The 23,036-nt window shown below is 42.6% G+C and overlaps 1 protein-coding gene across 5 annotated transcripts; it reads right to left on the bottom strand.

The window, feature by feature from the left end:
* Positions 1–41: 41 nt before the first annotated feature.
* On the bottom strand, positions 42–22,686 carry RABGEF1 (RAB guanine nucleotide exchange factor 1). Of its 5 annotated transcripts, XM_036395203.2 has the most exons (11): positions 22,586–22,686; positions 13,409–13,594; positions 11,235–11,401; positions 10,086–10,205; positions 8,121–8,141; positions 7,485–7,651; positions 5,903–5,984; positions 5,061–5,193; positions 4,541–4,632; positions 3,107–3,363; positions 42–2,070 (listed from the first exon to the last, which is right to left on the bottom strand). In XM_036395203.2, exons 2-11 carry the CDS (start codon positions 13,585–13,587, stop codon positions 1,672–1,674), a joined length of 1,617 nt encoding a protein of 538 aa, XP_036251096.1. In that variant the 5' UTR covers positions 13,588–13,594; positions 22,586–22,686; the 3' UTR covers positions 42–1,671. The 5 variants fall into 5 exon arrangements, with proteins under 5 accessions (XP_036251096.1, XP_036251097.1, XP_036251098.1 ...); XM_036395204.2 differs by lacking the exon at positions 8,121–8,141 and having other exon boundaries at positions 7,485–7,654; XM_036395205.2 differs by lacking the exon at positions 10,086–10,205.
* Positions 22,687–23,036: the final 350 nt, after the last annotated feature.

The following is a 23,036-nucleotide window of genomic DNA, read 5'->3' as shown; positions in this document are numbered from 1 at the left end:
CTCATGGAATAACAAAAGATGAGAAGGGGTTTAGGGACTCATTAACCAGGGCAGAACTTTTATTTAAACTTCTCATTTACACAACAGCTGCAAGTTTTCTTCCCCCACCCCTCCCTGGGGACAAACCAGGAGATCAGAATCAGCACCTAAATAAAGGAAATAAATCCCAGGATTATTTACTAAGCGATTTGGGTGGTGACACAAGGAATAATTTGATTTTTTTTCGTTGTTGTTTTGAGCATCCCCGTGCTGCAGCTGCTTCTCTGAACACCAGGGGTGGTGCATAGTTCATAAAAAGGCCAAAAACTGCCAGAAAAAGGAGAAATCACAGTCGTGGTCTGAAGTTATTGCAGTGCAGACTGAACAGAAGCCTCAGTGAAGTGGGAATAAAGCACCAGGTTTGTGCTTTCCTCCTCATGGCAAGAATTTAACCTGCCTTAAAAGCAGCCCCAGCTGAGCTTTGTGTTTGGGCTGCATGGAAGAGAGTTCAAATTCACACAGAGAAAGTTTCCAAGTTGTGTTTAAGAGGTTGTTTTTTGGGGGGTGAGCTCCTCTTTTCCACCCCAATCTGAATTTAGTGGTTTTAGTGGCACAAAAAGCCATTTTTAGCTCCCTGTTCACGGTGCTGAAGGGGTCACTGAAGAGCAGAACATTGATGTTTCATAGAAATAAAGTGCAGTTTTCTGCTCCTTCTAAAAAGCAACCTCAAATTATATGAATTTATTTATTTCTTTCTTTTCCCAGGATTGTCAAAAAAGCAACCAAAATTTATCCCATTGATGGAAGTGACCAGGAGAGCGAGAGAGACTTTTGGAGCAACTCTTTCGTGGTCTCTTTCCCCTCCCCTTTTTTTGTTCCACATTATGCAGTTTTTAATACAAATATTTCCTCCTATTTCTGAAATATTTTCAGTTTCTGGCCCCACATTCCCTCCCAAAGCAGTAAAATCAGCACTTTGTGCACCACTCCAGGCCACCAGGTGTTCTGACAGAGCATTTAAATGAAGAAATGGCATCTTTTAAATAGATTTTTTTTTTTAAACAAAGCAGATTAAGATGATTTTTCAAGTTTGCAAATCACTCCACAACTTTTCCCCTCCAGGTTATCCAAACTCCAACAGCATTTTTGCCTTTTTACTGCAACATGATGGAACTGAAAGGTGCTAAAATGAATATTTTGAGATCATTTTCACTCACACATGAGCTCATGCACAGTAAGGACATTAGATTTGAAATCTATTTACAATTTTACATATTTTACAATATATAATTCATCTTTACAGCTACAGAATAAGTTCAGACTAACATTGGTACTTTTTTCTTTTTTTTTCCTGCTGGAACTTGGCTTCAAGTTAAACTGATTATTAAAAACAATTAAGTGCATGCTTAGAAGGGAACTTTCAGGAGAGATGTCAATGGACTAGTGTTGCTTAAAAATTACACCAGCTTGTGTAGAAAATCGAAATTCAGTTCAAAAAACCCACCAAAGCCTAATAGAAACCTACTGGACTAAAATAAATACAATTCATTACACTTAACCAAAAAAACCAAAACCCCAAACCAAAAACCAAACCCCAAACCAAAAGTACCTTTAAAAATGTACTGATTTAAGCTCTTTTTTTTTTTTTTTTAAGCTTTAAATTTCCTTTCCTTCCCAGCTAGCTGAGGAGAATTATCCTGCATACACCTGAGGCTGCAGTGGTGGGGGCAGCTTGTCATTCTCCACATTTTCAGAGTCAATGGCTGCTAAGGCTTGGCTTTTAGCTTTGATTTCCAAGGGATATTTCTCCACAATATCCTCCACCTCCTTGGTGATGCCATCAGTCCAATCAATGAGGTCTTTCTCCAGTTTCTTGGCTTCACTGACAATTCTTTCCTGTCTCTCATTCAACTGAGAGAGGAGGTCTAAGCTTTTGCACATCTGCTTCACCCCCAGGCACACATCAGGGGAGAAACTGTCAGATTCCTGCTTTTTTGGGGAGGTCTGGCCAGTCATGAAACGATCAAAATCTTCCTGGCTCAGGTTTAAGGACTGAGCATCCAGTTTTTCAATGAAGGCCACGGCACAGCACTGCAAACAAAGCAGAGAGAGCATCACTGCAAGGCTGCAATCACCACACACTGCAATGTTCTACACTCAGAAAATGTTTTGCACTTTTCCATTTACAGAAAATGTTACAACATTTTCTATTGCTTTCCCTCTTTTTACACCAGCAAGTGATTTTTTACATTTTTAATATTATTTTTATAAGCTTTTCCATAAGTTAATTTTATCAGACACTTCATGTAACTTCCTCTCCCCAAAAGTTTGAAGAAATCAAAAATGGAGCTGCCAAGGTACATTGCAGACCTCAGGGTCTGTGTGTTTGGGAGGTGAGGGAACAGCAGGAATATTAACAAGTGTTAATATTTAATATCTGATCAGCAGAGATCTGCTATGCAGATTAATTAATTAATTAATTAGTTTCCTGAAGGAATGTCAAAGCCCAGCTCACTTGGTGGATGCTCTGCTCCTACTGAAATGAACTTTTAACATTCCAAGTGTTTAATTCAACTCTGTAATTTCCCTCCAGGATATTTTATGATAAAATGCAGAGCACACCAAGAAATGCCTCTTGGAGAAGCTTTAAAAAAACCTCTATAAATCCACACATGAATGGCCTAATTCTGCAGGGCCTTCCAAAAACTCCAGAGGGAACTTTGCATCTGGAACATCTGCACAGCCCAAACTCAGGGTTTGAGGAACAAAGATCTTGCAGGATAAAAACACACCCAAGTCTTAGCATCAGACTTTTCAAGTAAAGGGTTTAAAGTTATAAAATAAGAAAACAAAGCTCTGATTTGGACAGAGGAGATGGAAGAGAGAGGAGACAAAAGTGGCTGTGCTCTAAGTAACCTCAACCAGTGTTTGAAGACGAATTGGAATTTAGGTTTATAAATTGGAATTCAGGCTTACAAATTTCAATGTAAGCTTACAAACCGGAATTTGGGCTCACCAATTTCAATGTATCTTCATGAATTTGAATGTATGCCCTTTGCTGGCAATTCCTACCTCCAGCTAAAAGCCAAACCTTGCTGTCCAAGGCCACCTTCCCTGCTGCACTCACCAGGTTGGTGAAGTAATATCCATCCTCCCCAGTCATCAGCCTGCTGGGGTTGCAGAAGCGAGTGATGTACTGGATGTTGGACTGCAGGCGTGGGGGGTTCCCCTTGAGCACGATGTAAATCAGGGTGGGCAGGAAATCATCAGCAGAGGCTGGCTCGTTTTTGGTGATTTTGATGGCATTGAAGATGTGCTTGCTGCATTTGGTGATGCAGGCCAGTTTGTCCCGAGGGACACGCTTGGAGTCCATCTCGATGATGTCTGCGAGGGGGGAAAAAAAGTCCTGGAATTATTCAAATTGTAATAATCAGGCAATGAATAAGCAGGATTTGCTGGGTAATATTCATGGAAATAAAGGGCATTTTTCTGCTCCTGCTACTTCTAAAAAGTAAGGTCAAATTATATGAATTAATTTAAAGTTATATGCATATAATTTTAAAATATGCAATTTCACTTAAAACGGGTTGATTTCACTTAAAAAACTGGGTGAATTCACTCAAAACTACAGGAATTCACTTCGCTCAAAAAACTGGGTGAATTCCCTCACAACTACAGGAATCGCCTCACAACTGCAGGAATCCCCTCAAAACTACAGGAATCCCCTCAAAACTACAGGAATTCCACTCAAAACTGCAGGAATTCCACTCAAAACTGCAGGAATTCCACTCAAAACTACAGGAATTCCACTCAAAACTACAGGAATTCCACTCAAAACTACAGGAATTCCACTCAAAACTACAGGAATTCCACTCAAAACTACAGGAATTCCACTCAAAACTGCAGGAATTCCCTCAAAACTGCAGGAATTCCCTCAAAACTGCAGGAATTCCCTCAAAACTACAGGAATTCCCTCAAAACTACAGGAATTCCCTCAAAACTACAGGAATTCCCTCAAAACTACAGGAATTCCCTCAAAACTACAGGAATTCCCTCAAAACTACAGGAATCCCCTCACAACTACAGGAATCCCCTCACAACTACAGGAATTCCACTCAAAACTACAGGAATTCCCTCAAAACTGCAGGAATTCCCTCAAAACTACAGGAATTCCCTCAAAACTACAGGAATTCCCTCAAAACTACAGGAATTCCCTCAAAACTACAGGAATTCCCCCAAAACTGCAGGAATTCCCTCAAAAGTTTTAATTTATTTTGAATTCTATTAATTTATTTTAAATTATATGAAATTTTAAGAAATTAATTTATTGCATCATTTATTGCATTTATTGCATCATTTCTGTCTGTGGGGAAGTGTCTCAAAGTAGATCAGTTAATCCTAAGCACTTCAGTGTGGAAATTATCCCTGCTCCACAGCTGAAATTCCAAATTCCTGCGCATTGAACAGTCTGGACCCAGCTCGTGATGACAGCAAAAATCATCTCAATAAGCAAGAGAGGTGGAATTGCAAGCTGGAAATACAGAATTGATCACTCACAAACCTGTAATTGCCTTCACAACCATGTCAGAGACCTCTGGGATCTCCTCACTGACAGGAACACAGAGCATCTGGGGGGTCACCCAGTGCAGAGCCCTGCGACAGGACAAAAACCAGTTCAGGGTTAAGGAGTTGAGGTAAAAAGGACAAAAAGGGTTAAAAACCTCTTCAGTGCCACTCACAGGCAGGGGTTTGAAACCTTTGCTTCCTGAACTCAGGGCAAAGGAATGCTTTGTGTCCATGAGGCATTATTCCAGCCACAAACCAGTTTATTCCACTGATGTCATTTATTTTCACAGAAAGCACTTCCGTTTTTAAAAAATTATTTTTGGCTGTGATTTAATAAAAGCAAATTTTCCCAGCGTAGTGGTTGTCATTATCCCACCTATTAATTCTTTCTGTATTTGAAATGAAATGCTTGAACCCTTAACAAGCCCTTTTTCTGTGCACAGCACAAGGTGTTTTTAACATGGTTGATTTAGAGAATTAGGGATTCCTCAATTCTTTTTCCTTTCAAGCCTTACCTGATCCTCTTTTGGACAGCCAGGTCTTTCTTCTCATCATCAGTTGTCTCAGGGCAAAAAACATATTTATACTGGCGAGTCATGATGTATTTCTCAACCTCATCCATTGCCTTCTCCACTTTCTCAGGGGGCACTGAAAGGGACAAATCCCACAAATGAAATATCCCAGGGCTCTTTGCAAGGTTTAATCCCAGTATCAGCAAATTAAGATTATTCATTCAAGGCAACCTGAGTTCATAAATGGATATAACACATCCATTATAATAAATATATGTAAGAAGAAATATATGTGTATATATATATATGTGTATATATATGTGTATATATATATGTGTATATATGTATATATAGAGTAAGAATTATAATACATATATAAGAAATTTACTAAAATATAATATAATAAATAGAATGAAATAAATAAAATAAAAAAAATTAAATAAAGAAAAATAAAATAAAATATAAAATAAAATAAAATAAAAGTTTTAAAAAGTAAAATAAAATAAATAAAATTAAAAATAAAACAAAAATAAAATAAAATATAAAAAATAAAATAAAATAAAATACAATATAATATAATATAGAATAAAAGTTTTTAAATGCCTCTCAGTTACCCCATCTCTGGGGCAGAAAATGCCTTAATCCAACAGAACTCCACTAAGAATTTAAAACAAAGTACAAAACGTTTGTAAAAACATTTAGACAGCAAAACTTCCTAGAGGGAACATTTCTAACTCTGGTACCTGAACCTGTTCCCAGCATTTCTGAAAGCTTTGCTTGAACTGAAAATTCAATTTACTTTTACATCACTGCTTCTGGAAGAGGAAGGTGAAAGAAGCTGGTACCTTTCCAACGTGTCTGCAGCCTGTCTGCCACATTTTGGTAGAAATCCTGGGCACATTCCGATTGTTCCTCAATGCTTAAATCCTGCAGGAGAACAAGGAGTAAGTGTGAAGGGCTGGCCCCAGCACCTCGTGTTTTGGTTTGGTTTCAGGCAAGTGTCCAGCTGCAGTAACAGTCTGAGAATGCAGAGGTGTCATCAGAGGCCTTTGGAGTGGCTCAATTTTAGTTTAAAATAGGAGAAGCCAACACTGGTTCTTTAATGTGTGAAAGATTTGTATTTATTTGCTGAAGAAATGGATATTAGCACAGGTGCAATGGCTTTTTCCTCTGGGAGCACTGACAAAACTCAGACTAAGCAACATGTTTGTCCCTATTTAACCTCTGATTTTTTAAAAGATATTTTATAATCTATAAAACCCCCAGGAACATCAATTATTTGAAGGAATATCTCCTACAGCACATTTCTGATGATAAAGTTACTGTGAAATGTATTCACAGTGGTATTTGTGAAACAACACTGGCCTTTGCTAACTGAGCTCCTGAAGGATATAAAATTAACTTAATTAAGGCAATTTTCATCATTAAATGAAAGGAAACATTAAAAAAAGTGGGGGAAGAATTTGATTTCTGAATTCTCTAAGGCAAAAAACTGGACATTTTCCTGAACACAGGTCTCAGCTCTTGCTGAAAATGGATTTTAGGCCTGGTTTATGTGTAGTAAAAAATCCCAAGTTTTGAGAAGGCTAAAGTAGGAAATGAGAACACCTTCAGTGCTTGAAGCCAAAAATAAACCCACTCTGTTCTCACAAACTCTGTGCTCAGAATAAACAGATCCAAAAGAAATAAAAGTTAAGAAGAAGTCAAAATAGAGGGAATGTAAGATTCCATGAGGATAATTTGAGGACCTAAACAGGAAAGGGAGAAGAAGAGGGGGAAAAAAGCTGTGCTGAATTCTGACTCATTCCAACCACAGGTGGCACCACAGACTAATATTTCAACAATATTGATTTTTTTTTTAAATAGAAAATGAAGATAACACTTATTTCATATTAAAAAAGCAGCAAAGTCAAGTTCCCCTTCCCCTATAAAAGGAGAGGGGTGGGTTGGTGCTCAATTATTATCTTTAGAAGTTTTTAGGCTTAATTTGTGTCATCCCTGGAAGTGCCCCAGGCCAGGCTGGGGTTTGGAGCCACCTGGCACTGTGGAAGGTGTCCCTGCCATGAACCAGATCATCTTGAGTTCTCTTCCAACCCAAACCACTCAGAGAGATCTAAAACCTCCCCAGGTGATAGCTTATATAGCTTCCACAATCAAATTCATGGAGAATATTGCTGAACAGACTCATTTATGTGGGATCTAGTCAGGACTCATTTATCTGGGCTGCTCTGGGGTTGGCAGCATCCTTTGGTCCCACACTACCAAAAAACAACAAAAAAAGGCACCCAGATCTTATTTAGATCAATCCAATCATCTGAAGGCTCCTGCCCCACTCCAGAAAATCCAAACTGCTGCAAGAAGTGCAGCATTTCCTCCCTCTGCCCCCAATTTCCCCATTTTACTGAGACAAGATCATGCAGAGCTCACCCTTTTATGACTCATGGTGTCCAGAAAGAGTTTGCATTGCTTGTAGATATCCTGGCCAGGCTTCTGGTAGGTCCTGATGAATTCTATGAACTCCTTGGACACTCTGTCTGTCTCGATGCTGGCCTGCCTGTGGATGGAAGGGCTGGGAGCTTTGGCCTCCTGGATCTCTGCTGGCAAAATTCAGGGCACAGCAGATCAGTTTTTTGACACTGATGGATAATTGCAGAAAGGTTTTATCATTTCGAGTCACTTTTTTAAAAGATTTTTTTTCAGTTGTGTAAATTGGTCATTTGTAGTTGTGTAAATGTAAATTGTAAATGAGCAGTTGGGTAAATTGTATTTCTCAAGGTTTGCCAGGGAAATGTTGGATGTAGTAGTAGTAGTAATAATAATAACAACAATAATAACAATAACATTAATAATAAATAATAACAATAATACCAATAACAATAATACCAATAACAATAATAATAACAATAATACCAATAACAATAACAATAACAATAACAATAATAATAATAATAATAATAATAATAATAATAATAATAATAATAATAATAATAATGCTTTTCCCTACAAAATAATCTGATTTTCCATGCCCCAAGCTCATTGTGCTGCTCCAGTACCTTCACCCACCTTTCAGCTTGCCAGCCAACGCTGTTGGGAATGGAGGGATTGAACAGAGGTGGTGGAAATGAACGTGGTGAGAGGCAAGCAGAGAGACAGAAAACATGAAAATATTCATGGTCAGCACGAGACAAACAGGGCTTTAACCTGAAACCACTTCACATGCACAGAAATCCTGCTTTCAACAAGCATGCAGCACTCCAAAGGGAAAAGAAAGAAATGGGATTCACGTGTTTAAGTTGGTTTAATTTGGATTTGAGGGAGCTCAGTGGGGTTTTTTTGGTTGTTATGTGTTTCTGAAGAGATCAAGCACTACAGAAAATCCAAGGCTGTGGCACCAGGGGGGTTCCAAACTCTGCTCCTCTGAGCAGAGCCCACACCTCAGCACAGGGAATAACTTGGCCAGGCACCACCAGAGCACCTCTGGTATTTCAGTGCCCAGAACAGAAAAGGTTGTGCAAATATTTAAATTCCAAGTGCAGCAATTGAGATAGAGAGTGCAAATCCAACTCCCCTCTAGCTCCTCAGGGACACTTCTGCAGAAGGGATTTCCTTCCATTGCCTTTATAGCCAGGATTCACTCCATGCACCCCAAATCCTCCACAGGATTCCAGCTGAAGGGGGGCCATTAATTCAATCTGTCATCAGAGAAGCACAAAGCTCATTTGGAAATAATAAACCAAGCAAAGGGCAGAATTATCAGCTATTTCTTCCATGATTAATCACTGATCTCATTTCACAGTACAGCTGAACGTTTATTTACTTTGTTCAACAATGAATTCACTCTTTTATAAAAATAATGAGCCTCATTTTACTGTATGACCTCAAGGAATGTGAATATTATTTTTTCAGTCACAAATTCAAACTAGATTGCTGTTTAGTGACTAGAGAGATGTAGTCAATGGAGGCAGATTAATATTAAGTATTAAAAAGTGAATGTTAATTTAGAATGAATTGTCTTTTAATGAGTTACACCAAGAATTATTGTAGTTTCAGATTCTCTAATCTCTGAGCTGAAATCCTGTTTTAAGGAAAATTAATCTGTACTGATTACCAAGTGCTGCAGGAACAAATGAACTTCCAGCAACAAAACATCCTCAGGTTTGTCCTGTGTTCTCAGAGAATTCAATCCAACTACAAAGAAGCTGATCACAGCCAAGAAATTCCAACAAGTTAAAGAGAGGAAAATGCCAAAATGCCAGGAGCAAGCACGGGAAGAGTGAAGGAAGGACCAGCTTCACAAAAAATAAACATAATTAATATTTCACTCTTTCTAGAGGAAAGCCACTTGTCACAGCAGAACAGGAGCACTGCAGGGATTCACTATGGTTGTGCCATGGAGCCCAAGCATGGATGTGGAACAGGGTTTGTCCCCAGCTCTGTCACACACAGCCCTTCATCACCTTCCTGTACTCATTCATCAACACTGCACATTTCTTTAGCCAGCAGAACAGGTCAGGATTGCAAACAATTCATGGGGGAGGAGCTCTTCAAGCTGTTTGCTGTCCTTCTGGGTTAAGTGAAATCAGTGTCTCCTCTTGATGGGAAATTTTCTTCTTGGTTTACATAACAAACATCTGGAGATGTTTTGAGAATGCCAAAGTTCTTGAAGTAGTTTCAACTCATAATGATCAGATTCGTAATGGCAACCTGGATGTTTTTCTTTTTAATAAAGACACAAAGCAGCACAAGATCCAGCTAATTCTTACAAAATTCTTGTTTTTTTGATCCTAATCCTAAGGTGGAGCTCAAAGAAGCTTCAGCTTTACTCTTGTGACTCCCTAGTAAAAAGCAAAGGACTGGTTTAGAGATTTAACATCACCTCAGGATGCTGGACTCGCCTTTTTTGCCATCTTTATGTTCAAGAACACAAGTTACAACTGGCACAACCCTAGTTTGTGTTTAGCAAAGCCCAACTGAGAGCCAAGCTTACTAAAACCAGGCAGACAGCTTGCCCAGGGTGTGCTGCATTACCTTCTGAAGGGGAAGCCAGTTCCCAGGAGGGAGTAAAAATCTCCTTCAAATCCCTGAGAATGTTATCAGCATTTCTCTCCCTCCCAAGCTGTCCTTGCTTAGGGGTTTTCTCTTCAGCTGCTGAAATAAAAAGGCCAAAGCAAGCAGGGCACCAAGAGCAGGAGCATGGCAGGACAGGTGGCGAAGGGATAAAAAAAAGAAAAGATGGAAAGTGAGAAAAATGAACATTAAAAAAAAAAAAAAAGGTTTAATGCAGGTGAATGAATGTCTCGTGCAGCCAGCTGCTGTCATGCACCAGGACAACTCTACCAGAAAAATGCTGAATTTCAAATAAAGGAAATGCAAAAATTTCAAATAAAGGAAATGCATTGTCTCTAAGGTTAAGACAGATTAATGTTGCTTTTCCTTGTGGAATTCCTCCTCCAGAGCCCAGCATCTCCCACCTTTTGCCTGTGTGTGCTATTGCTATTGCTATGCCAAGCCAGCAGTGCCATTCATCCTTCCTGCTTGTAACACATTCTGCAGAACAAACACCCAGCCAGCCACAAACCTGGTATTCCCAGCCCACACAAACACTGCCAGCCTCACTTTTATGTGCAGCTCAAGGCACCCTGCTCACACATGCCATTTTTTCCTGTCAGAGTGAGGCACTCAGGCAGCAGCAGCTGATATTTTATCTCACTGTGAGTGTGATATTTCTGTCACACTCACACACAGCAGTTTGGGGTGACTGACAGCCAAAACCTTCTCTGCTGCTCTCTCCAGGAGGAATTTCCCTTCCAGCCCCAAATCCTGGTGTGACACCATGGCTGAGTCAGGAATTTCTCTGGAATGTGTGCCAGAGGAACAAGGAACTTCCCCTCAGCAGTGCAGTGCCAGCACCAGGAACACATTTCTGCTGTTCAGTGGGAGAATTCCTGTTCTGTGTAAAATCACACAGAAACACAGGTTTAGCTCTATTTAACAGATTGTTTGACATCACTCACATTTTTCTCTGTTTTCAGTAGCAACCGTTCTCCAGAAGCATCACCATTCCAACTTTTTAAAAGTCAAAGCACAGAGCATTAATCTGCCTTTTAGAACAACACATCTGCCAAAAACTTTTCACTTTAAAATGCACAGAAAGCATGAAAAGCAAAGGAGAGTTACCCTTCTTAGCTCCTGCTCTGGAGGAAGCAGTGAAGAACTTCTTCACAGTAGTGACCTTTCTTGTTTTCTCATTGGTTTTCTTCTCCTCAAACTTGGAGAAGGTCAGGGACTGTGCCCCCTGGGTGCTCTGGCTGCTGGCATAGGCCTCTTCCTCCTCACGCTGGAGCCTGCAGTTGGGCAAAGACACGTCTGGTGTCACAGACACAGTTATGGAAAATCCTTTCACTGGGATTACTTCTCCTGAGAAGCTGAGAAACCTCAGGAGCAAAATGTGAACAATGGTTATCTGCTGCTGTGGAATGCACCAGGTGCATCTGGGATTGGTCTCATGGGGTTGGTTTTAATTAATGGCCAATCACAGCCCAGCTGGCTCAGACTCTTGGTCAGTCACAAAATTTTATTATCATTCTACTTCTTGCTTGTTAGCATTCTGATGAAATCTTTAATTTTATTCTTTTAGTATAGTTTTAGTATATAATTTTAATAGAATACATATCATAAAATAATAAATCAGCCTTCTGAACGTGGAGTCAACATTCTCGTCTCTTCCCTTGTCCTGGGACCCCTGCAAACCACCAGAGTCTGGTTTAAGGGCTTAGAAACAAGGCAAAGGAGCTGATTTCTTGTGCAATCATTAATGACTCATTTTACATTTTAATTCTTCCCCCTGCCTATCTCCCTTCACTGTAGGACACCCCACCCTTTCCGTGCTGCAGTGGTAGAGGTGAGGAAAGCTCAGGGTTAAATAGGTGCAAAGGGAGAATATTGAGGTTTAAGCATGGCCACCTTCCCCTGATGTCACACTCTGAGTTATCCAAAGGCACAGGGGGGGATTTCCAGCACCAGATTCATTCCCAGCACCAGATTCATTCCCAGCACCAGATTCATTCCCTTCCTCCCTGCCTCACACTAAGCTCCCCAACCTGTTGCCTTAAGCAGTCTTTGCCCATCTTACAAAAGCAGAATACCCTGTCTCAATCTCAGGAATATTTTGGGAAAGAGATCATTGTTTCAGAATCTGCTTTGGTGAGAAATATCTGCTTGAATGGATGAGGCAAAGTTTGAAAGACCAAGTTTCTAATCTAAAGTAGAGGAGGGCAAACTCACCAACCCTGCACCCTTTTTTCCTCCTGAGCAGGAGGATTCAAACAGGTCACATTCTGTCACCCTTCAGGATGCTGGGAGCTGAGCAATTCTTTAAACATCCCTCCAGCTCAGGATGGACCATCCATAGTCTGGGATCTGCAGTCTCTTGAGGCAGGAATTGGATTTTATCAGGGCTGACAAGCCTGTCTGTTCACTGTAACAAACAATCTCAGCTTCTCTGTGCTTTCAGCATCTCCCAGCTACTCATGAAAGAATTCCTTAAATAGCCCACTTGTTTTAGAGATGATCCAAGACTGGCAGCATGACTATCTGCCCTAATAATAAAGCTTTTATTAACTGTGCAAGACATTTATGGCAGAGGAAAACAACGACAGGACCTCTGTGAAAACACATCTTCCATTTTCAGGGTCAAGCATTTATCACATGAGGAAAACTAGACTGATTTGCAGAAAAGAATTACCTAAATTAGCAAACAATTACCTAAATTAGCAAAACTAAAGCTTTGATGTTCTTGGGCTTAAGCCTGTAGCTGAAAAGAATGACCACAGAGAAGGCTAAAATCACTTTTTAACCAGCAGCTGGAATGTAAAAGCATGGTGCTGCCCATACCCAAGCAATAATTGCCATCTCCAGAGGGTATTTAATCAAAATTGTCCCTTTAACCCTTCTAACTGCTGATAGAAATACAGATTTGCATATGCAAATTAGGTTAAAGTATTCACTGGCAGGTTGGGCTCTGTTTAGATTTGCTCCCTCTCAGATTTTCTCTTCAAACCTCTTATACCAGAATGTCCTAAACATCCACCTTTGCATCAAAAGGAAGGAAAGGTCAAATTGGGGGATTTGTGATGAACCTGAGCAAACAGGGGTAGGAAAGAAAAGGCAGGAACAGAATTTGGAGGAATCACCCTGAAGGAAGAAAACATCCATCTTTGCATCAAAAAGAAGGAAAAGTCAAATTGGGGGATTTGTGATGAACCTGAGCCAGAGCAAACAGGCCTGGGAAAGAGGAGGCAGGAGCAGGATTTGGAGGAGTGACCCTGAAGGAAGAAAGGAAGGTTCTTTACCGCTCTGCCAGCTCCCAATCCTCTTGAATCTGCTTCTGCCTGGCCTTGTGGTATTCCTCCCTCCAGCACTTGGAGCAGAAGCCCTGCCAGGCAGGATTGCCGTAGTAACCACAGCCCTTCTTGCACAGCAGCTCCGACTGATCCACGTGGATCCCCCTGCGCTCCGACTTCAGGTTCATCTTCCTCCTGGAGGAAGAGGAGAAGGGTTAAAAGCACAAGCCTGGCAGCAGCCTGCTGGAAATCATTGCTTCTGAGGGGCTGCCTTTAGAAAGGAGCCACCTGCTTGAATTATTGAACAGCTCCATGGCAACGGGAGGAATGAGTGCCACGGGAGGGAGGGCACAGTTACACAACCAGAACCCCAAAGCCAGGGGACAAAGGGACAGCTTTGTAGGGCTGTGACACTCACACAGGTCCAGAAAATGGCCCAGGGCAGCAGTGACAGTCCCACAGCCAGGGGACAAAGGGACAGCTTTGTAGGGCTGTGACACTCACACAGGTCCAGAAAATGGCCCAGGGCAGCAGTGACAGTCCCACAGCCAGGGGACAAAGGCCAGCTTCTGTAGGGCTGTGACCCTCACACAGGCCCAGAAAGTGCTCCAGGGAACCAGTGATAGTCCCACAGCCAGGGGACAAAGGACAAAGGCCCCAGGCTCTGCTCTCACCAGCACCTTGCTCTCAGAGCCAGAGGCACAAAGCAATGGGGGGAAAAAGGAAATAAAGTTCCAAAAAGCAGCAAAGGGAGGGGATAGAATGCACTGGGTGCTGGGACTGTGCCTGCACAGAACCACCCTGGTGAGGCTTTAGGGACTCTGGCCCCAAAAGGGCCCATGGGGAATCACAGCTGACCCCACTTCCTCCGAGCTCTGCCAGGGTTCAGCTGCCTCCTGCACACAGCACAGCTCTGGGGGTTTCTGTTTAGTGACTGCAACAAAAGAGATTCTCCTGCCCACAGCAGCACCGAGCCAAGGCTGTGTTGGAGCACCCAGAGAGCCCCCAGAGAGCCCCCAGCCTCCCCTTCCTTTCCTGACACAAACATCCCAGCTCCCTGCTGCCAGTGGGAAGTGATGGAGTCGTCCCAGGAGAAAAGCAGCACAGCATCACCTGCAGCAGCAAGGCTAAGGTGGGTATGTTAAAATATTGATATTTATTTTGCAGTATTGACAAATGGGGAAATAGCAGGAAGAGCACAGCAAGGTTTTGTCCAGTGAATGCAACCCCTTTTCCTTCTTGCCATGGATGGAAAGCAAGAGGAAAAGGGATTTTCTCAAACTGAAGAACATCAGTCAGTGACTCAGAGTTGTCTTCTTTTCCCCTGAAATTCTACCCCCAAACTCTTCTCTGGATCATCCAGCAAAAGATGGAATATGCACAAATGGCACTGAGAGTTTTCTACTACAGGAAATTCCAGCTCTTTTCTTCCCAGCTCAGTTATCCATTTTAAAAGACGGATCATGTTTAACATTCCCCATTAATGTAATCAAGTTATTTTGAGCAAAGTAAAGGAAACACACAATTTTCTCTGAGGGGGAACAAATTAAATATTCCATCTTATCTACGTAAGTATTAAGATTTCTTCCACTTTTCTATTTTTGAAAGAAATAATGAGTTGCTAAAAATAACCTAAAAATAGTTTCATTGTGGAGACATGCATATTAAGGGAATCAATTTCTTAATGACATAATTTACAGCTACGTGTTCTCATTTTTATAGATGGGAGAGCAGCTGAATAGTTTCTTTTCTTTCCCACTGAAAAGCCTGACAGACAATATTGTGCACAGCAAAATGGAAAAAAAATATATATTTAAAATATTTGAGAGCTTTACTTCATTCCCATTTGCAAAAATAACTGAGAAACATAAATCTGTTGCTTTCACAACAATTTTTTGGTTTCATTTTATGATTTCTCAAGGAAGGTCTCTGTGGGAGCTCCTGGCTGCCAACACCTCAGAGCTCAGAAATGAAATTTTCAGTGTGAAAATGAATTTTCAGTGTGTGTCAGCTGCACAGCCTGGGCAGGAATTGCATTTTGGCAGCATTGGCACACTCAGGCATTCCCAGAGCATCACTCATGTCCTTGAGCAACAACTCTGAAAGGAAAGGGGAAGGAAAAGCCTGAAACTCTTCACTTGCTTCAGTTTCGAGACCATTTCCTAAAAGCAGAAGCTGCAGCAGCATTTTGGTCAGAAATCTCAGTTGCAGGCGCCTGTCCGAGAAAAAAATGCTATAAATACTCATCAAATGTTTAATTGCCATTGATGTGAAGCTGATCAGTCAATGTTCTCCCTGGAAACCACAAAGACACAATAAATAAAAACACCCTCATGCCACAGACTTGCCAGAAATGTCACAGGGATCTCGGTCAGGAAATAAAACCCTGTGAAATCCTGTCCCCCACCAGAACAGAGGCACAACCCCAGAACTGCAGTAATTCCAGGAATTCAGGTGTCTGTTCTTATTCAAGAGCACAACTCAGGAACTGCAATAACTGTAATTACAACTTACAGTTCCAACTCTGGAACTGCAGTAATTGAAGAATCCAGGGGTCTGTTCTTGTTCACAGCCCCACATTCCAGACTTGATTTGAAAATTAAAGGACAAACCAAACACCTGCCCCTGCCCCACCCCAACACCTGAAAGCAGAGCAGGGCTCTGTGCCACCAGAGGGGCACAAAAATCCCCTTTGTGCCCACAGAGCTCCACCCTCCGCTCTGGCAGCCCCTGTGTACACTGAATTAAAACCAAATTCTGTCCAGAGGCTGCAGAGGCAGAGCCCTGCCCTCCCTGGAGCGTTTGCAGCGCCACCAGCCCAGCCTGGGGACACAGGAGTCACCCTGAGCACGGGAAGGGGTCACATGCTGCACACAGAGCTGGCACTGCACACACAAAAAGCCCTTGCCAACAAAAGGAAAAGTTCCCCAGCTGATTTCTGCAGGTCAGCATTAATGTTTTAACGAGGAAAACAACTCAGGTTTTGAGAAAATGAATGTGAAAAAACCCTCGCGAATTATTGTTTGGTAAGTAAATCACTGCCAAATCTTACATAATAAAAGAATAATAAAATTAATTTTAAAATTAAAAAAATTAAATAGAATATATAATATTATATATATAATTATATATTATACATTATAATATATAATATATTGATACTATTATATATTATATTATATATAATCATAGTTATTATATATAATTAAAATATATATTATATTATATATAATTAAAATATTACATAATAATTATTTCTATTTATAACATAATATATTAATTATTGTATTAATAATATTTATGTCATATATAGTATTCTTATAATATAAGATTATGTAATATAGTATAATTATAATATACTATATAAATAAATAGTATATTTTTATATATTTATAATCTTACATAATAAAAACGTTTTGTTGGAACTGTAGAGTGTCCAAAATGCTTTTCCCCCATTTCTCTGTTGCTTTCCCTCCCTCCCACTCCAGCTTAAGTTGATCATTGCTTACCACCAATCAGCTCCTCAGTGTTTGCACAGTCACACCACACATTTTGCAGGGTCAGATCTCTTATTTTCACTCATGGCCTGTTCAAAGCTCACCTCTAACACAATTGAAAGGACAAAAACCAGATTTGTTGTTTTTCTGGAGTTGGAGAGCAGGAAACTCCAACACCTTTACACCACCTGCCCACTGAGAAGTCAGGAAAACATAAGGAAGGTAACAAACTTCCATATTGAAAAAAAAAAAGAAAAAATCGAATGCAGAAGTACAATAAAATACCAGAAGATCACAAATAACATTAACAAGCACAATTTGGAGGGAGGCTTTGCACCACACATCCTTCCTGCATCTCCTGCACCCCAGTCCAAGCACTCCAGGCAGCAGCACAGGCCCTCCCAGGAGCAGCAATTGAACACCGTTTAAAACCTCCTCGCCCACTGCTTTGCTTGGTGAGGGCTCCAAAACACTGAGAACCCTCAGGGAAGGCAGGAATGACACCTCAAACACCACAGGACAGAACCAGAATCTTCTGTGGAGCATTTCTGTGCCAGGAGCAGACCCCATCACCCTTTAATATCGGTGTTAATCAGCAACACCCCTTCCAAGAGTTCAGAACAATAATGGGCTCTCAGACTCAGTTATTAATTCATAAAATGCCTTTACTTAACGTTCCTGATTTGCAAGTAAAAGCTGCTGGTTTCCCCTTCTTCAGTGATATGGGAAAATGGGAATGCCCCAACTCTTTTTTGTGATTTTTAAAGTGCACCTCACACACTTTGGGTGGCTCCTGAGGGATTGATTTGGGATAATCCCAGCCTGGAAAGGTCCCACTGCTGGCTGGGGACACCAAAATGCTCCCTGTCCTGCTGCCACAAGAATTCCCAGTTGGTAATGTCCAGATTATTCTTCCAAATCCGTTATTTTTCCAAATTCTACTGAAATCAAAAGGAAATGAGGCCTCTGATTCCCATTAAATCAGATCTGTCTGCAGGGCTCACATCAAAGGTCTCCAGTGACAGATCAGAGCTGCCCCAGCTTTTTTAGAGCACCTCACAGCAGTTTTGTCATGATGAAAAAACCACCAAATCCCTGTGGTTTAATTCAAAATTACCTTTCTATTGGCTTGAGTGCAATTTATTCTGAACCTTTCAAATACATCTTCCTATCAACATATTTTTCTGGCTATACCCACACTTACAGATTTTTTTTTTTCTTTTTATTCACCTGTTTAGAGCAAACGCGTTTTAAGAAGGGCAACACCAGCTAATTCAAAATTACCTTTCTATTGGCTTGAGTGCAATTTATTCTGAACCTTTCAAATACATCTTCCTATAAACATTTTTTTTTGCTGTACCCACACTTAAATTTTTTTTTTCCTTTTTATTGACCTGTTTTGAGCAAACACCTTTCAAGAAGGGCAACACCAACGTCTCATCCTTGCTCACATGCCTCAGCTTTTCCATCCAAGAGGAAGCTCCAGTAAATCCCAGCTGTCCCTTCAGGAAATGGGGACTCTCAGGCTGTTTTTCAGGAAGGACAAAGCAGCTGCCTGCCCTCTGTGGCTCTGCAGAGCTGAAACTGGGAACACCTGTGCAAACACTGCAGGGTTTCACTCACCGCCACCAGCAACCCAAACCAGCAAAACCAAATTTCCTGCTAAATATTCTGCCTGAGAGCCCCTTCACTTTCCCTGCCACACACTCTGAACCACCTCTGAGACAGCACAGACAGAGTTAAGGCACAGCAAACACCAATTTTGTTCCAAACCCATAAATCCCAAGGCCATTTTTGCCATGTTCCATTAAGGGGACTGAAGGAGCAGCAATCATTCCTCCAGGATCTTTTGCAGCTCAGTAAGAGCAAAATAATAAAATTCTAATTTTCACACAGACCAAGCTACAAAATAACCAGAAAAATTAATATTAAATGTATTAAATTAGGTGTCAGTCACAGCAAAGAGCAGATGCAGCCTCAGCTTTTATGAGTGGGGGAAAAAGGGCTCCTCCAACCTGAATTAGATCCAATTTAATGCACACAGCAAAGACTAAATTCATGTAACAGCTTCTTTCCAGCAAGGAACACAAGGAATTGCCACAGCACAAGCAGGGCAGACACAGCTCTGGGTGAAGGATGCTGCAGGGATTCACCAGGGGCTCCAACACCCCCAGCCTGTTCTTCTGGTTCTTTTCCACCTCCCTGCCTTGCCAGGGATGGAGCAAAATGATCTGAACCTTTATCAGCAGTGCAGATTGTCAGGAGATCTCAGCTGGGTCATAAACTATTTATTAGGGCTGGATTGCTGAGGTCACCTTTAGAGAGCTGGCTGGACATGCTCATATTCAAAGCTGAACAGACAGGGTCTTGCTTAATCCATCAATGAACACCTTCAGTAAGAGCTAATTGGAATCAATTTTTAATTATTATAAGCTGTGAAGAACAGTTTTTAAGTAACTCCACAAGCTAACACTGGAAATTAAAGGAGTAGCTTTAATTCTGTAATTGAAGTTCTATAAATGAGTTTCAGCATTAGTAACAACTTAATTAAATGTATCTAAAACCAGCAAACACAGACTGGGAACAGGCAGGTTTGCTTTGGGTGGTGGCTTTGTTTTGTTTTGGGTTCTTTTTGTTGTTGTTGCTTTGGTTTTTTTCTTCCCTCCCTGAAATTAAGCGTTTTTCAAAAAAAAAACCAAAAATCTTGGCACAAGCATTAGCAACAACCTTCAGCAGTCTTTTCACTGGGCTGAAGCAAATGAGATTCAGCTCTTCAAAAGCCACTCCAGCACTGCGTGAACAACCTGAATTCTTCTAATTCAAACACATCAAAGTGCCCCCAAAGAGTGTTCACAATGAACTCACTGCAACTCTCCGGTCACCAATGGCCATTCCCAGAAATGGAATTTCAAAGCAGAAAAATATAAGAAAACCAGGGAGGCCTCCATCCAGACAATTCTTACAGGAACTGCTGTTGGTTCACATTTTACTGTGCCTGAACACTCCATCATCATTCAGAACAAGACAACTTTAGTCACTAAAAATAGATTTAGAAGGTAGGTTAGAAAGTACACCAAAACTGAGGGGTGGAAGGAGGGAGTCAAGGTGTATTTTGTATTTTGTCAATGGAAAAGTGCCCTTAAAATGTATTTATTGCAAAGAACCGCTGACACAAACGCCCCAAAATTCTGAAGAGCAGCAACCAATGTGTTGAAAGAGTCGTGATTCAGGTGGAACCCCAAACACCCAGGCATGTAATTAGCAGCAGGGTAATTAACCATGAGCTCATTTCCTCCCAAGGAAAGGGTGGGGCAGGATGAGCTCAGGCTGGAGAACAGAAAATACAAAAGCCTTTAGACAAGCTGGGGATTAGGCAAGAAATCTGGGTGTTATCTCTGCAGTGCTCCCACTTTTCACGTGCACCTTCCTTGCAATGACAGCATTTCAGCTCCAGCAGCTGTAGGATAAACAGTGCAGGAAAAACAGTCCCGAGAAAAGAAAGAGTCTGCTGAAAAACCACTTCAAACAAACCACAGAGCTGGTGCTGGCACTGGGAGGGGAAATGCAGCCACTGCTTCAAACCTCCAGAATCCTGATGGCCACAAGGCTCCAGCTCCCCATTTCCTCAGCTGGGAGTTGTGTTCTCCCTTCAAATGTCAGCCCAGGCCTGGGGGCACAGGTTTGGGTTGTGCCTGTGACATCAGTGCCCATCTCCATGTGACCCACAGCTGTGCTTTAAACAAAATCACAGGAAAACATCTAAAAACTCTCTGTGCTGCTCCACTGGGAGTTCAGGTCACAGGAAAGAGAAGATTAGCTTAAACTGCTAAAATCCCCTCAGCAACAGCAGCAACAGGCTCCTACACACTATTTCCTGCCAACCACACTCACCTGGACACAAATAGGAATTAAGTTGCCTAAAACCTCAGAGAAAAACTTGAAAACATTTTATAAACTTGATACCTGACTTGTTACAAGTGGCATTTTAACAGGACTTCACCAACGAGACTTCTAGGTCTAGTTTTAGATCACAAGTAGTTAATTATTAAGAAAAAAAAAGCCCCAAGTATAATTGGGGATTACACAGCAAGAAAAAAATGAGCTGAGAAAGGCTGTTCTAGCTTAAATACCACCACAGAACAAAATTAAATACCAGAATGATGGACTGTCTTCAAGCCTATAATCTGTTTGTTGTGTAAAGCAGTCTCAGGAATTGGTGTAATTGGCTTTATATCCCATTCTCCCTTTCTACTGTGCGCTGTTCTGGGCTTTTTCTTGGTCAGCAAAGCTACAATTCTCTTCCTAATCCTCCCTGCTGCGAAAAACCACTTGTGTAACCGTGTCCAGAAGGCCAGCACATCCAATTCCTGAGTGAAGCCCTGTTCCTGGAAAACACCTCATCCTTCTCTGCTGGCCTGGTTTGCTCACTGGTCTCACAAAAGTGTTGGGCAACTGGAAAACCAAAAGCAGCTCAGTGCAGTTCCCAAAGTCCTGGTGAGAGGAATCAAAAGTAGTTTCAAATGAGCCCAAACAACAGAAGTATGGCAAGTCAATGATGGATTTAAACCACAACCTCCACAATGCCACCCTTTCCCCCCAAACTGTTCAGTTCTGCTAACTCCCAGCACTGGGCCCCACTCAGCAAAACAAAACACAATTTCATTTTGCCTGTAAAACCTTCTCAGCAGCCCATCCCTGCCACAGCACAGCAGGATTTCAGACAGCACTGAGAGAATTACTTTGGAAATTCCAGCACATCATTAATCTCAGGATCTCACACCCTCCCTGAGCCACTCCCTGCTTCAAGGGAACAACCTGAGCTCCACAGTGCTAACAGCAGCGACAAACACCCACAAAAGCATCCAAAATGCACTGCTCAGCATCTTGAGTGCTCTCCAGACTTCACCTGGCTTCGCTTTAAAGGACTTTGATCCTCAGCTGTGCAGTGAGTGGCCAGGCAGGGACAATACTTACAGGAAAAAAGCCAAAACCTCATTGATCCGCAAGGAACTCATCAGGGACAGAGGCTGGGCTGGGGGACTGTTGGTAAAGCTACCAGTGACACCTGCACCCTGTTAACTACAGGCACAGACCCACGGAATTAATTAAATACAGAGATAACAAAAATTAGCTTTAGGAGCTGCACATGGAGGAGGGCAAACACCCGCAACAGCACCGCTCAGCATCTTAAAAATGCTCTCAACTTCCCCCGGCTGGAGTTTAAAGGACTTTAATCCCCAGCCGGGCAGCGGCAATACTTACAAAAAAAAAGCCAAAACCTCCTTGATCCACAAGGAGCTCATGAGGAAAACAGGCTGGGGGGGCATGGTGGCAAAGCTGTCAGCGCCACCTGCACCCCGTTAACACCGGCACAGCCCCACCGAACGAACATTTACATGTGCATCTAGTAAAAACCACTTTTAGGAGGAGGAAGGCGGTTTGCCAAGTTTCCGCATATCCCGGTGTTTGTTTATCCCGGTTTTTATCCCAGTGTTTGTTTATCCCGACCGCTGCCGCCCTGCGGGGCCCAGGGACCCCTCGCCCAGGCCCAAGGCGGCAGCGGGGCCGGTGTGAAGCCCCTCAGCGGGGCGGACACCGAGCCCCGACGCTCGGTTCGAGCTATAACCGGGGGGACGCGGCCGCCCCCGCTGTCCCCGACCCCGCCGGGCCCTCACCCCGCGGCTCTCACCGGCTGCCCCGGGCGGCGGGGCCGGCCCGGCCGCTCCGCTGCGCTGCTGCTGCCGCCGCAGCCCCTCACGGCCCCGGCGCTGCTCGGGCCCTCCCTCAGCCCCTCCGGCCCTCCCTCGGCTCCGGCGGAAGGGCGGGCGGCACCTCCGGGGCGGGACCGAGCCCGGAAGGAAGCGGGGCCCGGCCGCGCTGGGCGGAGCGGCGGCCGCGGGGCTGAGGGGGAGCGGGCGCGGTGAGGGTGAGCGGGGCTGGCACACGGCCGGGCCGGGCTGAGCTGAGCTGGCACACGGCCGGGTTACTGCTGTGAATGCACCCACAGCTCCTCTCCTCTGTTTTTTGCTATCGAGCCCTCCCAGCGTGGCGCATTCCCGCATTCCCCTCCCTTCCTTCTCCAGAGCCCGCAGCAGCTCCTCAGGGCTCCAGGGCCCAGCCCTGGCCCCACACGAGCACCC

The sequence above is a fragment of the Molothrus ater genome, chromosome 21 (assembly GCF_012460135.2).
Source record: "Molothrus ater isolate BHLD 08-10-18 breed brown headed cowbird chromosome 21, BPBGC_Mater_1.1, whole genome shotgun sequence".
In the NCBI taxonomy this organism is placed as follows: Eukaryota; Metazoa; Chordata; class Aves; order Passeriformes; family Icteridae; genus Molothrus; species Molothrus ater.
Note: the sequence above shows the minus strand (reverse complement) of the source record. Positions and strands in the feature narration are given on the sequence as shown.